Genomic DNA, 15,240 nt, shown 5'->3' with positions numbered 1-15,240 from the left:
TCTGAGTTCTTGCATTAGGGGCAAGTTTATGTTAATGATAGATCTGATGCTCATTTACAGCCCACTAATTGTGATTTGTATGCAGTTTAAAAATTTGACCAAAAGTTACGACGGCTACTACATATATATGTATTTTAAAATGCATGCAAATAGTGAATTGGGTGACAATGAATACTTTTTCACAGAAAAGAACTATATGCGGTATTAACCAACATTTGCCCCCCAAAATCAAACTTTGATGGAGTAATATTTAATTAAGTCCTTAAACAGGGGAGTATATGCTGACTTCAAAGCACTGAATAATTTCATAAGTAATGACGTCATATGTACGTAATGACGTCACAAATATGACGTAAATTTCAGTTTTTTATGAATTTTGCAGAAAAATGTACATATTTCGTCGATATTTTAAATAAAAGTCACCGAGCGCATGTGTGTTCAGGATTAATATTTTGATATAATGTGTAGAATGATAATATCAATGAAATATGTCAATATTGTTCCTGAACACACATGCGCTCTATAAATTCTAAAGCTTAAATTGTTGAAATTTTGTCCATTTTGTCCTCTTTCTGAAAAAGGATATAAAATCGGACTAGTTTGTGACGTCATAAAAACAGAAATTGTGAATACACTGCTCTGGAACTGTAATATTTTCTGTTAACTTATATTTCTCGTACAATTTATTGAATTCAGCACATTTCAGGAAGTTTTCAAAATTTGACTTTTGTGGGGGCAAACATATGCAATATACCGCATATAGTTCTTTGCTTTGTTCACATTTGGTCAAATAGTTCTGGCATATTTTGGCAACCATAATTTTGTTTATGTATTTAATGTACAACCTTGAAAAATTTAAAATTCTCAATAATTGGGAAAAATATATCAAAATTCTAAATATTAATAATGCGGAGGGGGTGGTGGAGTTTTTGGAATAGATTCATCAGAGTCAAATGCCTCCTTATTGCTCGGTATTCTTTGTCCACGATTATAATGAACAGGAATATCACGTGACTGATGATAACCAATGAAAGATGGTCTTTGAACCTGATGTCCATCACTCAGTAAGCTTTGTGGCCCCAACAAAGTTTCAGATACCCTACTGTGAAACCTCGATGCAGGTACACCTTGAAAAGAACTCAATGTTTGTAAGTTGGGGATACTTCTGCTGCCGGTTTTTGACACGTCATGCTGAGATTGATTATCCTGAACCAATCCTTGGTTTCGATATATCATTTCTCTACTACGTCTTCTCCTTGTTGGCGATCCAGCATCAGTAGCCCAACCGTCGTTAAATATATGATCGCGTTCAGTTCTTTGGTGACTGATATTATCGGGTTTGGACAAAAATCTATCCTGAATTGTTTGACTATTGCGCATAACTTCCAGGAGTGACCCTGTCTGTTGTTGCTGATTCGTTCGACTCTCCCAGATTCTCTGTAGCTCCGGGTCGACCGGAGAATCTTTTGGAGTACTGTGTTTTGGACTTGGTCTCCTAGCGCATAAACTACTATCGTTACCAAAATGAGAAATGTCTTGCGATCGGTTGAGAGTTAGATCCCTGCCCTCGCCTGTTGAAGTCCTTGGACGTTGGCTTCTGTTCTGATAATTCCAACCTTCTTCGTTGCCTCTCCGTTTTACTTGCTGTAGAAACTGCCTCTGATCAGGGAATGACTCTCCTCTTACAGGTGAGGGCTTGTTGTTGTATTGAATTCCCACTCTTTCATTTTCATGCAGTGGATCGCTTTGGAATCCTTCCGGTGCAAGGTTTAAGTGGGACATTGACCCGATATTATTACTGGTATTATTTCCATAATGCCCCAAGTTTCGCCGGTAAGGGTTTTTCGAGGAAGCTCCCGAAGAGGAAGATGTGTGGTCTTTTGCTTTCTCAGTCGGTGCATTATCTTTATTTAACAACTCTTGCAGTCTGTTACCTTTCAGGGCATCTCTTGAACGACGTATATCAATATCTTTCACGGGAAAACGAATCATGCTTTTCCTCAAGAATTCTTGATACGGTGTAGACTGTTCGTCATTATTTGCTACATGCCTCTGTGGACTTCCTCTATTTGAAGGCGGCGGAGTAAACACGTTTCTGGACATGATAGGCACCTTAATGTCTTTTCTTTCCCCTATCTTTGCAGCTGCTGGCGGATATGCCACAGTATTCTTGGCAAACATTTTCGTATACTTCAATTCCTCGTTGAGGTGCCCCATGGTATTTAAAGCTGGAGGCCCTACATCTTCATAATCCTCCCTCACACTTTGCATGATCCTCTCTCGTTCCTGACTTTCTTCTTCCGATCTACCGCTTACACTTCTTCTTTGCCGCAGATAATACAAAACCTCTTCATCCTCTTCCCGATCTCGTTCACGAGGAGGTATGTTTCTATGTCGGGTTTCCTCATACTGACGAACAAAAGTCCTTGGCATTGTTTCTCGGCTGTTCTCCACTAAAGCACTGACGGTCTTTTTCTGACGAAGATAATCTAGAACATCCTCTTCGTTCTGTGTATTTATTTCGCGTTCCTCCACATCATATGGGACAGCTCCTGTAGGGGCCGATCGACGCCTTTGACCCATGTACTTACTGAAGCGAGACTGCCTGGTATCTTCTGGACTGCTATGAGCTGCTTCAACAAAACTACTAACACTTCTCCTTTCGCTCAAAAAGTTCAGTACCTCTCGATCATCTTCTAAATTACGCCCAACTGACGTTGAAGGTCCCTGACCATAACCACGCTCTCGGCTGGAGGATCGAGATTCAAAATCATATTCCCTTTCTTTTCTCCTTCCTCTGTCTGGTCTATAGTCAGAGCTTTTTGATTTTTCTACTGCTTGTAGATATTGAGAAAGGGGAGATCCGCGAGCCATACGTCGGTATCTTTCACTGGATTCAGTTTCTCTGCTCCCATTCACTTCGATTCCGGAATCTACGAATTGGCGATCCATTCGTGCCCGGTTTCTTGTGTTCTGCACCACCCCAAAATGTTCCCGATACGTTGTCTGGTATGGATTTGAAGAAGGCAGTGTGTTGGGAACTCTGTGAATTGGCATTACAACATGTTCGTTTTCATTATTCATATATTCGGTATATTTTGGTAGGTACTCTTTATCATAGTAAATTTCGTTGTGATTGGAAACATCTCTAGGTTTGTAATACACTTCTGGCTGCGAATAACTGCGCCTTGCGTTCATACGTGATCCTATTGGTTCATAATTTTTTACAAACCATTCCTTTTCATCTTCTCTTGAACGCTTATTCATAGAAACTCTTGAGCCTTGCTGCTCTGGAACGTCACCGTTTGAAAACTGTTGATTGGACCTCCTCCTTTCCCTATTTTCTTGGAGGTACATGTCTCGATAAGAATGAAATGAAGGTTTGGAATAATGTTCCTGTATTCGGTCTTGTAGATACTGACTCGATCTCTCAGGGTGTAATATGAAGTTGCTCCGCAGTTTCTCGCCGCCTTGTTCTGAATAGTTCCTTCCAACATTCTCACGTCTGCGAAGCAAAGATGAAGAAGGCATGGAATTCGTACGATTACTATATTTATTGATACTGTGATGAGAATAAGTAATCCCATCTCCTGCGACTGGTTGATGATTTGGAGTGTTCGAATTGTTTTCCTGCAATTCTTTAGCAATGTAGTCTTCAAAGGAGAAAAGTCTTTTCTGCATCCCCATGGATTCTGTATTATGAACACTCTGCACGGGGCTTAGATTAAGTGGACAAGATGGAAAGTTTTGTGATTTGTCTACACGTACAAATCCAGAGTGCTGTGATGGTTGGTATTGGATGGGTGTCACTGGAGATGGTGAAATAGGCCGTTTGACTGAAGTCGTCTGCATGTGGTTGGAAGACGGCTGGTTCGTTGGTGAAAAGAACTGTGGCGTTGTCTGGGTTTGTGCTGAAATTTTTCTTCCCAACTGTGTGTCTGACTTGAAATTTCCTTGGTGAGAATGATGGATGAAAGAACCATGTTTTGGCTGACAAATACTGCAATGTTCTTGTTCTTCCTTTCTTGTTAACGTCTGAGTAGACTTCTGCAAATCAGGCTGTCGCAATCCCACTGGATATGCTTCATCATCATATTGAACTTCAACGGGTTCCAGTAATGGTTCGCCATTGTCCTTTGTCATACGACTATGTTCACACGACACTCCACTTCGTTTTGATGTTAGGGACTGATGAGACCTTTGCTCGAGTGAACAAACTCTGCTGCCTCTTTGATTTTCCAGATTATCAGCATGTCTACTTGGCTTTGTTTGGTCTATGGCAGATTGATAGGACCCTCCATGAAGTGAACAGACTCTCGTGTGGCTTTTTTGCCGGCCACTTTCTTCATTGTATACTACCTGGTTAGACTTTGATGCATTCAACAGTAGAGATTTGGATCGTTCAGGCTTCGGTCCGCGTGGCTGTGCCCTAGCAGTTATTACTCGGCCACAGCTACATCTTGTTTTACTGATAATCTGTTCATCATCATCTACGGATGCTGGTTGAGATCTCGTTGAAAACTTCAGACTCTCTGGGTAATCGAGGTCAACTTTAGTGTTGTCCATATCTGTTTCTCTGCCCTCAAAATTGATGATGTAAGAATCGTCTTTCTTATCTGCAGTTTGATTAATTTTAGACTCTGGCATTGGTCTTCTCTCTCGATGAATTCTTTGATCAGAGGTTCTTTTACTTCGACTAGATTTTAGCGACTGCTTGCTTCCTCTCTCCTCTGGGATTAATCTGTCAGGTACCTTTGACATTCTGGACATACTTCTCACCAGTTTTAATTCAGAAACCACTGAAATTAAAGTACATTTAAAAATCTAAAACGCAGTTCACTATTTTAATTTTTAATGAAATAAATGGAGCAAATATTTTTTAAAATAATTTTTAGGGACTAAATAAACATACAAGTACAATTTCTGATTCCATCGGTCAAACAATCAGATTACAATATACATGTATTTTAAGATTTACGGAATAGCCCATTTTTGCTAAATAAAAATCAAGAATTAACGGGAGCACTTTAAACTGTTAATTTCAAAACTTTATGTATCACTTACACTGATTGACGTCAACTTCGGCTGTCTCCTTCTTGATGCTTTCTTTGATGGCCCCCAGACAGCACAACGTCTCAAAGAACACTACGTTACTCAGTTCACAGCAGCCCGGGGGTAGGGTCTTAGGAATGTCGCCTGTCTGAAGCCTCTTCAAATATGCAGCATCCTCCTTCTTCCTATTAAGTTAAAATTTTATTGATCTAATCTCATCATTTTTGTTTTTAATTTTAAACAATCGAAATTATAACTTTCAAAGTACCCAGTAACTTTTTAAACTATCCTTTCACTTTTGACTTTTGGCGTTTCTGGCTATAATTCAAAGGATTCATTTGCAGATACTTGCTTTCTACTTAGCACCCTGCAGCAATGGATGATGATGATAAGCACAATCCCAAGTACAGTTGCACCGAAGATGACCGCCATCCGGGTAGCTGTTGGACCATCAATCATTTTTATGACGTTAACAAACGTCATATCCTTTTCTTTGGGGATAGTTTCTATCAAAATGATTGTTAAAAAATGAATTAAGTAGGTAATAAAGGATGAAAATTTTGCACAAACTTTTTTGAATTGTTTATCAATTGAATCTACAGAGAGATGCAGTCTGTATGAGATGATGTAAGTAGAATACACTTGTAATATAGGTACACCGTACAATGTACTCTAAGTTAATGGATTTTACTCAAAAAATGAGAGTATTAACCGGGTCGGTTATTGTATATTTTTGAACTTAATGCATTAAACATCTGTTTTAAAACCTCAATCAACAGTAATTAGGGTTTCCGTGACCGTGAGTTTTAATTTGACCAAGCACCTCTACCCTATCTATATTCATAATCGTCATTAAAAATCCGTTTAGAGATAACTGCAAGGTCAAGCAAATATTTGAAATCTTTAGCATTTTGAAAGAATTTCACAGAAATTTCTATTTTTAGTAACCCCATCTCAAAAACCGATTACTCCTTATACTATCGGAAGGTCATTTAGATTATAACGAAGATGCATTAACAGTAGTTGCTTTCATTTATGAAATGTGGATTCAATGCACCCCAGTGAACTTGAAATAAATTTCTAAGGACACAAAGTTATACATCGGACCAAATCTGTTCATTTTGAAAGAAACTAAAAGAAATTTCTATTTTTAGTAACCATGGCAACACCGTTGCAAAGAATTATGTATTTTAGTGTAGTCCGTAGGAGGAGTAGCATATTGAAAGAATTTCAAAGAAATTTCTATTTTTAGTAACCACGACAACACCGTTCAGTCAAAAACCGATGCACAGAATTATGTATCTTAGTCTAGTCTACTTTTGTGCCAAGTTATATTGAAATCAGGCCAAATCTGTTTCATGTCTTGGAAGTTTTAAATACTGACAATAGACAATAGGGCCAACTAACAACTAGATTGTTTGAAATGATTTTGAAAGAATTTCTTCAACTTCTCAATCAAAAACCGCTTACTTTCCTTTTGCCAAGTAATATTGAAATCAGCAGTAAAACACGAAATTTCATAACGAAGTGCCACGGATCTTAGTGTAGTCTACCTTTGTGCCAAGTTATATTGAAATCAGACCAAAACTGTAGACATTTTGATTTAACTAAATGTTACATTCGTGATTCGCTATATTTATAAGTACAATATATTTACTTCGCTACATATAATCACTTCGCTACATGTATATGTGTCATTTAGTTATAAGCTTGTTCGCTATAATCATGTTTTACTGTAGTATTTCCCACAATCATATGCTGCAGTGCATATGGTGTTTACATCACCGGCCAGCTTATTCGATACTCAAGAGCATGTTCCGTGTATATCAAATTTAAACGGAAGCAGGCTCTGAGGCTATTGACAGGTATTAGTTGATTTTATGTTATGATGGATTTCAACAACGGCATTTCGTAAACTCTATCAAACGTCCTTGTTATGTTAGCAAATGTAACCTATCACTGGGTCGATTATTTCATTCCAGTTGTTTGATCTTCGTTTTTATACCGAATTTGACTATGGAATAATCCGTCCACCTGATCAAAATACTGGTATAAATTTTAGAATGCAATTTAGAAGAGGATACGTTTTCCTCCAATGTTCAACCATTAATCTATGCAGTAATTAGCATTTTTAAATACTGTGTTATAAAAGGGTGTCTTAGTATATAGATTTTAAGTGTCCATCTGCTTTTTTAAAAGTGGGGGATATTAATTTGGGTTTGTCTTTTTGAATGTGTACACGATATCTCGTTTGAGCTTTTGCAATGTTTAGTGCAACTCCCTATGGAAAGGAAGACCCCTATTGATTTTGAGGTCAAAAGGTCTCAAGGTCTGGAAATTATAAAATAAACCATTTGAGCTATTGCGATGAAATTTTACATAACAACTCCCTGTTTTATTGATTTTCAGAAAAGGTCAAAGTTCAAAAATTTATACATTCTGTCTGTGTGTAACACTATCATTTCCGGTATTTAAAGAAGATTTGGAGCTTTGCAATGTAAATATCAAAACTCCCTAGACCTGTGCCCTGCCCCGTTTGTTTTATTAATAATTATAGTATTACATATCGCTTTTTTTAGCACAGGGGCATAAGGAGAGTTATTGCGTATAAAACAGGTTCTCGGCGGACGTTATGTTCTTATCAAATCTATTAGAACCGTTTAATAAAGGCCAAATTAAACAAACACCGTGGATTGTGTAAAATATTGACAATGCCGAACATGAATATATACAAGTATGTGACTTCATTATTGCATATAATTCGCTTATGTACAGAGAGGCGCCGTGGTCTAGTGGTATGTCTCTCGCTTCACATGCGAGAGGTCCCGGGTTCGATTCTCAGACGACTCGTGCTTTTTTTTCCCGAAATACTTTTTTTAACTAAATAATAGTATTCAGCATGTGAAATGAAAAATTTATGAGGTGTGGCTGGTACAAACTCATGAGATCATTACAGTGTGTTAATAAATATTCCATATAAAAAGAATCTTCTATACACATACCGGTAATAAAGAATAAGCAATCAAATCTTTATATCCATATTGCCATATTTTATTTGCCTCAGTATACATGTATACATTTAATATAATTCTAAGAATTCAGTCAGGGGGATCCGACTTCCCCCTCTCCCGAACTCTGCATTGTTTACTTTTTCCCAAAGCGGGGGACACAAATTCTCTGAATTAGCTTGTTTATTATCTTTTTGAATGTGTATGTGCATGTGTGGAATCAAACTTCTGATTAAAAATAAACGCAAATCTAAGTTTTATTTGAAAATTAAACAAGGTGAATTTGTGAAATATCGATGCCCTCATATAACTGATCATTGCTAAGATTAACGTTTCTTAAATATCAATATAACTAGAGGTACTGTGAGCAATGAGCTCACTAAATGATACCCCCCGCCTCCCATATGAATAAAATGGCAGTGTCCATGTTTTGTTCTGGAAAATCCAAAATATATGTCAGATCAAAAAGTAAAATAGGAGGTGCACAATGGCAATATGTAATAAAGATTCTGTGAAAGTTTCATTAAATTTCATTCAGTGGTATGAGAGGAGTTGCGGATAAGAGATGGGTACCCCAAAGCGTAACAGACGGACGGACGGAAGGACGGACGGACGGACGGAATTAACGATTACTATATACCCTCCCGCTTTTCAAGCGGGGGGGGGGGGGGGGGTATAATGAAAGAAAGTATACCAGTTTTAAATTTATTAGTGTGTTTTTTAAAGCTCCAATGAAATTCGGTTGCGTGCACACATGACAGAACTTCCAACTCTGCAGCAAAACTTTGCAGCAAAATCTTTTTTCCCCAGTTAAAATGCCAAGGTTTGTTGTTTTCCAGGAAATAACTTACCTTTTAATTTAGTATAACAAAAAAGTTCTTTCTGACATTTTCCCACCCCTTTCCCAATTTTAAGCCATAGCAATGTCAAATTTCTTTTTCTTTTTTAAGTTTGGTAATGCAGAAAATTTGGAATCCTATTTATACTTATCTTCAATAAATGTCACATTCTAAAGAGTAAACTGTTCTTTTTCCCATAAATTATTGTGTGTGCGAACATCATTTTGACCCTTGTAAAAGACATTTTAATTTTATTATTATTTCATTCTAAACTCGGTAATTTTTTTTTAATTTTATTAGTAACACTTTATCCAAAATCCCCATGGCTGATCTTTCAGACAAAAAAATAAATAAAAGATATAAATTATGTATATATATTGTATAATTATGCAAAAAAAAAAAAAAAAGAAGCGAATATAAATGCATGTAATGAATGTACATGAGGCGTACTTATCATCTTTAATACATGTATATTCGTTATGATTAATCTAATCAATTTTGTAGCGCTTCTGATTTTGGAGAAATTAAAAAATAAAAAAAAAACTGGTTAATTTAAAATCATTAATGTACCGGTATATGAACACTAAGTTTAAAATATACTAACCTCCACCTTCTGGCTTGATACCGCCTGATTCTGAAAAAAAAATCAATTTAAATGTTACAACTTACATTAATAATCAACATATTTTCATTAACTTTTGCTTTTTGCTGGTAGGAAGCAGTAATGAAGCATTTTGCTTGCATGGTATGAAGTACACTGTACGTTACCCTTTTCGCACGACTTCCCCACGTAACCCACGGGACAGTGGCAGATAAATGGAGGGGTACTCCTGGGGGTCCATTCACACAGTGCTTTGTGTAGGCAGGGGTTGGGCAAACAAGGATTTGTGTCATCTAGAGAAAGAAGATAAAATTTAAAATTTATATCGAAATTATGCATATCGGTTTATTAATGCAGCATAGCTAGGAAACATTACTTACTTTTCCCAAATGAACGTTAGTACTCGTATAACATTATGCGCGTTACTGTATTCATGTTGATACCGAAATAAGTGAAAGATAAAAGGAAAAAGATCAAAATTTACAGATATGGTAAAAAGTATTTGATATTAACATCAAATCACTTTTTTGCATTATGGTAATAATGATGAAAGTCTTACCTAACACTTCTGACGCTGAAAAAATGAACATAATTTTAAACTGACGTAGCCTACATTTTTAAAAAATATGTAATTAATAAAAATAAAGGAAAAATTCTTTAAAAAATCAATCTCGTTTACTTACTTTTTAGTGGCCTAATTGGTTTTCTATTGTCTACAGATCGTTTTTCAACTTTCCCTGAACCTCCATTCCCTGCAAAAAGTACATGACAGCAATATTAAGAGTTATCGCTCTTTACACACACATCGAGATGACCAAGGCATGTTCATGTATGCAATGCCTATCTGAATAAACTGAGATTTTCCCCATAAAACATTGGTGAAAAATATTTCACGTTAATGCAATCACCTACAGCAGTACAAGACCCATATGATGGTGTAATTTTTTTTTATTTGGAAAGGGGTGGGGGTAAACAGAATTGTTCATCAAAATGAAAAATTTAAAAGACGACATTGATTTACCATTCTCTATATATTATTCACTACGTTATAATTTTTATCGTCCATCCATTTTCATGCCATCAATATGTTTTATAAACATCACACAGACAGAAAATATTTGCTCTAACGAACTTCCCAAACTTCTCTGACCTACCAGCTGTAATAACAATTTCTTTGCAACAGGTATTCAGTTCAATTTTGCCTCTTTCACCATAGGCAGAAGCTGCAGTATTATTTGAAGTGCTGAAGGCATCTGTGGTGTTGATAAATCCATATGTCAATCCATATGTCAATAGCACAAAAAAGATCAACTTCAAAAACATGTCTGTTTGTTCACTTATATGTTGACGTCATCACTATCTGTTGTAAACGTCACAGATAAATTTTCCCGATATGCATGTGTCTCATAAAAGCAAATTGGCAAAGAGAGAAAAAAGCACAAATGTGACAATTTTAATAAGTTAAAAATAGTCGTTCTAAATCTTGTAGTTACTGTGGGATTAAAATGACTCTTTTAATACTTTCTGTTTTATTCTTCTGTACTTTGTCGCACAGACACTTTCTTTTATAATTCAAACCCATATTTATAACAATTTTTTATAACATGTTTTATATTTAGAATTATGAGTACTATGGACTAAAAATTTATTACCGTAACAATTTAGTCCCCGTCACACGTACTTGTGGACAGGAACCCCCCCCCCCCCTCCGATATTCAACCGGCCCGGAGTTCATTGGACATTTTTTTCCACAAATTAGGCCTATATTTATTACACTTACTCATCATGTGTACAATTGGAAAAAATCGTAAAAACACAAATAATCACTCCACAAAAATACCCCACTATACTCTCTTATAATGTATAGTGGGATATTTTTTGTGGAGCGGTTATTTGGGGTTTTTCACGATTTTTCCCTACTGTACACGGTTGGGGGGGGGGGGGGGCTCCATGTGGTCCCCATGTATTCTAGCTAGGATTATTGAACTAAATTCCACATTTGTGATTTTACGTAGTCTTTTTATCTTTTTAATTCTGAAATTTTCAAAATAATTATAACATGGTCTCGTCAGTGAAAAAAAAGAACACCGAATTTTCAGAAAAATATATAGTTTATTAATTTCTTCTACGAATACAGGAAAAACAGCAGGAGAAAAATCTTCGGAAGATGTTTGGCTGAAAAGATAGCCGAGAAAAAAGTTATTAGCTATTATTATGAAAATTCGTATAAAACCTCCGATGTTACATATTAAAGTAGATTACGAAAAAAACAACTACTGTATATAACATTACAGTATATTAGTCCAATCTCACCTTGCGTTTCTTTGGCCGATTCTCGTCGGACTGATACATCACAGCAGCTGAAAAGGCTGAATGAATGGCAATGAGGGACATTCGCCGAATCTGTAAATGAAGTATACAGTTCAATTAAACTTTTCAATACAAATTAATAATTAATTAAATTAATAAATTGATAATCTATAGTTTTTGATACAGTTGACAATGATTTCATATTTACCTCATTTTCAAATAATTCTTCTGCAAGGGCTTCCTTCATACTAATTTCTGATAGCTGTCTAGCCTGAAACAATAGATCAATAGGAATATATTATTATAGCACTAAATAAGAAACATGACTTTTTTTTTCAAAGTGGAGGGGTAAGGGGGGGGGGGGTAATTGAGGACAAATTTTAACAATAAACCCACAAATACAAACAATTAAAAAAATATCTACCGGGTATTTTCTTTGGGAGTGAAGTGGAGTTTAAAAGAATAACAAGAGGGGATGATAAAGTCCAAAGACTTTTCAAATGGAGGGACCACCCTCTGTGCCTCTGATATACTACTAGTATATGGCAAGACTTCTTGAAACTCTTTTCGACAAATAACAAGAATGGGTCAACAGATTTTTTTGAAAGAAAAGTTTCAATCCTAAGACTATTCTAGTAAAAAGTGTATAGGGCACAGACACACCTCTTCCGGGCATCCCTAAAACTACGTATCTATATGTACAATGTATATATAATTCTTATATCTAAAGTTTCTTTCATATAGTTTTAAGAACATTATGTAGCTACAATAATTTAGCCCTCTCCGATTTTTTTTTAATCTGACCCCCCCCCCCCCACACACACACACAAAATAATTGGGGAGGGTCACATGATTGCAGCTAACATGTATGTTGCAAACTTTAAGAGATTTGTTTACCTGTTGAGTCAAGGCAATCTCTCTAGGCAAGCTGCACAGGCTCGACACCGTCTGTAGAAAAAAAAACGAGTTCATGAACAAACAATTTGTAAGAAAAGTGTATATCGATCTTCAAAAACGTGACAAATTCAATAAATAATCCTACCTCCTCGTCAAGCTCTTCCGGGCCTTCATCTTCATCGTCGGATTCATTGTGCTCGACCATTATAATCATCATGGACGCCTTATTGCCCTAAACGAGAATTTTTTGTGGAAATACTTTAATACCAAATTTCTATCCTCTATGAGTTTTACTTTTTAATTCTTTTTTTTATTTTTTTTAAATTGGTAAATTAAATAATAATATAAAATTTAATTAATATATTTTTTTTATGAAGTGTATTGTCTTTCCACTTTATTAAGAAATAAACTTTGTTGTTACTTCTAATGTAGTCATTACAACAAAGTTTAATTTTGAAAGAATTTTGTGAAAAGACAGTATGTTTTTAACTATTTGGACCATATTCATTTTTTTTTAAAGATTGATACACACCAGTTCTTTCTTCTGAGGAAGGTGACCATTCATTTCGTTTTCATCATTCTGTTAAACAAAGTACCAAAAAAAATGATTTTAAAGTCGCAGTCATACAAAAATACATGTACTCAATGGCTGAATACTAAGATAATTTACATGAATTTGCATTAAAACACATACCCTAGCTTATACAAATACTAATCAATCTTGACAAACTAAGGAGGGAAATGTTCAAATAATTTTATTTCTTAACCCAAAATTTTCAGCTTTTAAATTCTTACAAGTTTCTTCATAAACAGATTATTACCAGCCCCATGCAACCTAAGATCAAAATGCCAAAAATAGCCTTTGCAACTTCGAGCTTATGCAAGAGAATCTTCAAGCAAAATTTGGTTAAGAAATTCTAACTGGCCCGAAAATTCTTAGTCTATCTATCTTTTCTTTTTCTTTTTATTTTTTTTTCTTCAGTTTACTATTTCTTCCCAAAACCTGAATAAGTATTTAAAAGAAAACAAGGCTTCGAACTTTTACACGCTTACCATAAAGCCTTATTAGCATTGATGAAAATTAAGCTTTGTTATAATCAACAAATGACACGAGATAATTGCCCAGGAGGCGTTAGCCTCCGAGTTTGCAATAACCCCCCTTCCCCCTAATTTCTATTTGGTATTTTCTTTACATCAACTAATAAAGATATATAGAATTTTTGGTACTTTACAAATTTGGTAATTTTCATAGAAAACTTAGCTGCTATATGCTTGTACCCCCTCCATAAAAACGTCTGATGACTCCTTTTTTAGGGTACAAAGAGAAACAACATTAAATGATCAAAACAATGGACATACTACACTTTATTAAAATAGAAGTAAGTAAAGACCCCAAAGAAGAAGATATGAGAAGGGGAGGGAGAGGTTGGGTAGAAAAAGAGAGATTATATAATTGTATTATAGATTTAATAAGTCAAATATTACTTTAAAAAAAAATTCAAAATATGTTCAAAGAATTAATTATAAATACCTCGTTGTTTCCCGGATAGGACCTCTCCATTGATGGACCCGCGTTTTGATCCATTCTAAACTATAAAATTTATAAAGACAGAAACTAGAAAAAAGAAAGACTATATCGTGGTAAAAATTAATTAACGGAAATTCTTGTATATCATTATACAATATTTCCATGAGCAGATAAAGATACACTCGTTGAAATGATTTTTTCTAACAGAAATATTCTTAGAACTCAAGGCATAAAGATGTTGTATACTTTATAAATCGGACGTGGCGACTTCGATGAATTTTATAGTGTTGAAAACCAAACATGTCAGAATCAATGAAAAACTAATTTATCGTTTACATGCTTAAGAAAAAATTCAAAATATGCCTCCTTATGCAAACAATTTAGTTTTTAACTTACTTTACTCCAAAGACAACTACTTCTTCGGGCAGCAAATATTACTGTATCCAAAAATCAGAAATATGAATTTTGGGAAAATGCTTCTCAAATCTGTCTATTAAAAACATTAAAAATTTATTGAAGAATGAAGTACATTGTCTAATGCTGCAACTTTAAATTTATTTATTGTATACATTTTAGTTTAAGCAGGTATAACTTTTTTCTTACCACAATTTTTTTTGCGATCGAAGAGCTAGAAACCGCCGTCTCTATTATGACGTCACAGCTAAGTAACACGTCACGTGGTTAGTATACTAGGAACGGTTACTCTAATTTAGTTCTTTGAATAGTGTTTAATCTGGGAAAAAATTAAATCAGTCAGAAGTTCTTTACTTTATTGTGGAAAAATTTTTAGATTTAAAAAAGGTACAATGTTGACAAAGAATAAATTCATAGCAATATATATTGCATATAAATACCAGTTTCCTTATATGAAATGTCAAAAACCTTGAACATAACTTTAATGGCTATAGTTTGACATTAACTAATAAACTAAAAACCAGAGATTCGCTGGATTTCAGGAAGGGTTTTCATTCTTTTTACATATACACATGTATTACGTATTCTCTC

The 15,240-nt window shown here is 35.1% G+C and overlaps 2 protein-coding genes across 5 annotated transcripts; both read right to left on the bottom strand.

Annotated features, from left to right (window-relative positions):
• Positions 1-772: 772 nt before the first annotated feature.
• LOC134253544 (uncharacterized) lies at positions 773-10,846 on the bottom strand. 3 transcript variants are annotated; one of them, XM_062736067.1, is made up of 8 exons: positions 10,655-10,846; positions 10,184-10,252; positions 10,060-10,074; positions 9,668-9,793; positions 9,504-9,533; positions 5,401-5,558; positions 5,065-5,233; positions 773-4,799 (listed from the first exon to the last, which is right to left on the bottom strand). In XM_062736067.1, the coding sequence occupies exons 1-8, from the start codon at positions 10,821-10,823 to the stop codon at positions 901-903; spliced, it is 4,635 nt and encodes a 1,544-aa protein (XP_062592051.1). In that variant the 5' UTR covers positions 10,824-10,846; the 3' UTR covers positions 773-900. The 3 variants fall into 3 exon arrangements, with proteins under 3 accessions (XP_062592051.1, XP_062592052.1, XP_062592053.1); XM_062736068.1 differs by having other exon boundaries at positions 5,065-5,230; XM_062736069.1 differs by having other exon boundaries at positions 10,184-10,243.
• Positions 10,847-11,592: 746 nt separating this feature from the next.
• LOC134253599 (uncharacterized) lies at positions 11,593-14,896 on the bottom strand. 2 transcript variants are annotated; one of them, XM_062736155.1, is made up of 9 exons: positions 14,839-14,896; positions 14,628-14,721; positions 14,239-14,293; positions 13,240-13,287; positions 12,853-12,939; positions 12,708-12,758; positions 12,019-12,081; positions 11,814-11,903; positions 11,593-11,675 (listed from the first exon to the last, which is right to left on the bottom strand). In XM_062736155.1, exons 3-9 carry the CDS (start codon positions 14,290-14,292, stop codon positions 11,616-11,618), a joined length of 453 nt encoding a protein of 150 aa, XP_062592139.1. In that variant the 5' UTR covers position 14,293; positions 14,628-14,721; positions 14,839-14,896; the 3' UTR covers positions 11,593-11,615. The 2 variants fall into 2 exon arrangements, with proteins under 2 accessions (XP_062592139.1, XP_062592138.1); XM_062736154.1 differs by having other exon boundaries at positions 14,239-14,298; positions 14,632-14,721.
• Between the last annotated feature and the right edge of the window lie 344 nt (positions 14,897-15,240).

The sequence above is a fragment of the Saccostrea cucullata genome, unplaced genomic scaffold (assembly GCF_032062105.1).
Source record: "Saccostrea cucullata isolate Sc308-1 unplaced genomic scaffold, CSIRO_AGI_Scuc_v1 ctg110, whole genome shotgun sequence".
In the NCBI taxonomy this organism is placed as follows: Eukaryota; Metazoa; Mollusca; class Bivalvia; order Ostreida; family Ostreidae; genus Saccostrea; species Saccostrea cuccullata.
The sequence above is the reverse complement of the archived record's forward strand: the minus strand, read 5'-3'. Positions and strand labels throughout refer to the sequence as shown.

What these genes read in the sequence shown, in the direction of transcription:
- LOC134253599 (XM_062736155.1), bottom strand. Translation starts at nt 14,292, where the DNA reads ATGGATCAAAACGCGGGTCCATCAATGGAGAGGTCCTATCCGGGAAAC. An exon ending in CGGAAGAGCTTGACGAGGAG is followed by an intron (nt 12,759 to 12,852) that starts GTAGGATTATTT and finishes TTTTTTCTACAG; the next exon opens with ACGGTGTCGAGCCTGTGCAG. An exon ending in AAGAATTATTTGAAAATGAG is followed by an intron (nt 11,904 to 12,018) that starts GTAAATATGAAA and finishes CTTCATTTACAG; the next exon opens with ATTCGGCGAATGTCCCTCAT.
- LOC134253544 (XM_062736067.1), bottom strand. Translation starts at nt 10,823, where the DNA reads ATGTTTTTGAAGTTGATCTTTTTTGTGCTATTGACATATGGATTGACA. An exon ending in GGGGAAGTCGTGCGAAAAGG is followed by an intron (nt 9,534 to 9,667) that starts GTAACGTACAGT and finishes TTTTTTTTTCAG; the next exon opens with AATCAGGCGGTATCAAGCCA. An exon ending in GGGTGCTAAGTAGAAAGCAA is followed by an intron (nt 5,234 to 5,400) that starts GTATCTGCAAAT and finishes CTTAATAGGAAG; the next exon opens with AAGGAGGATGCTGCATATTT.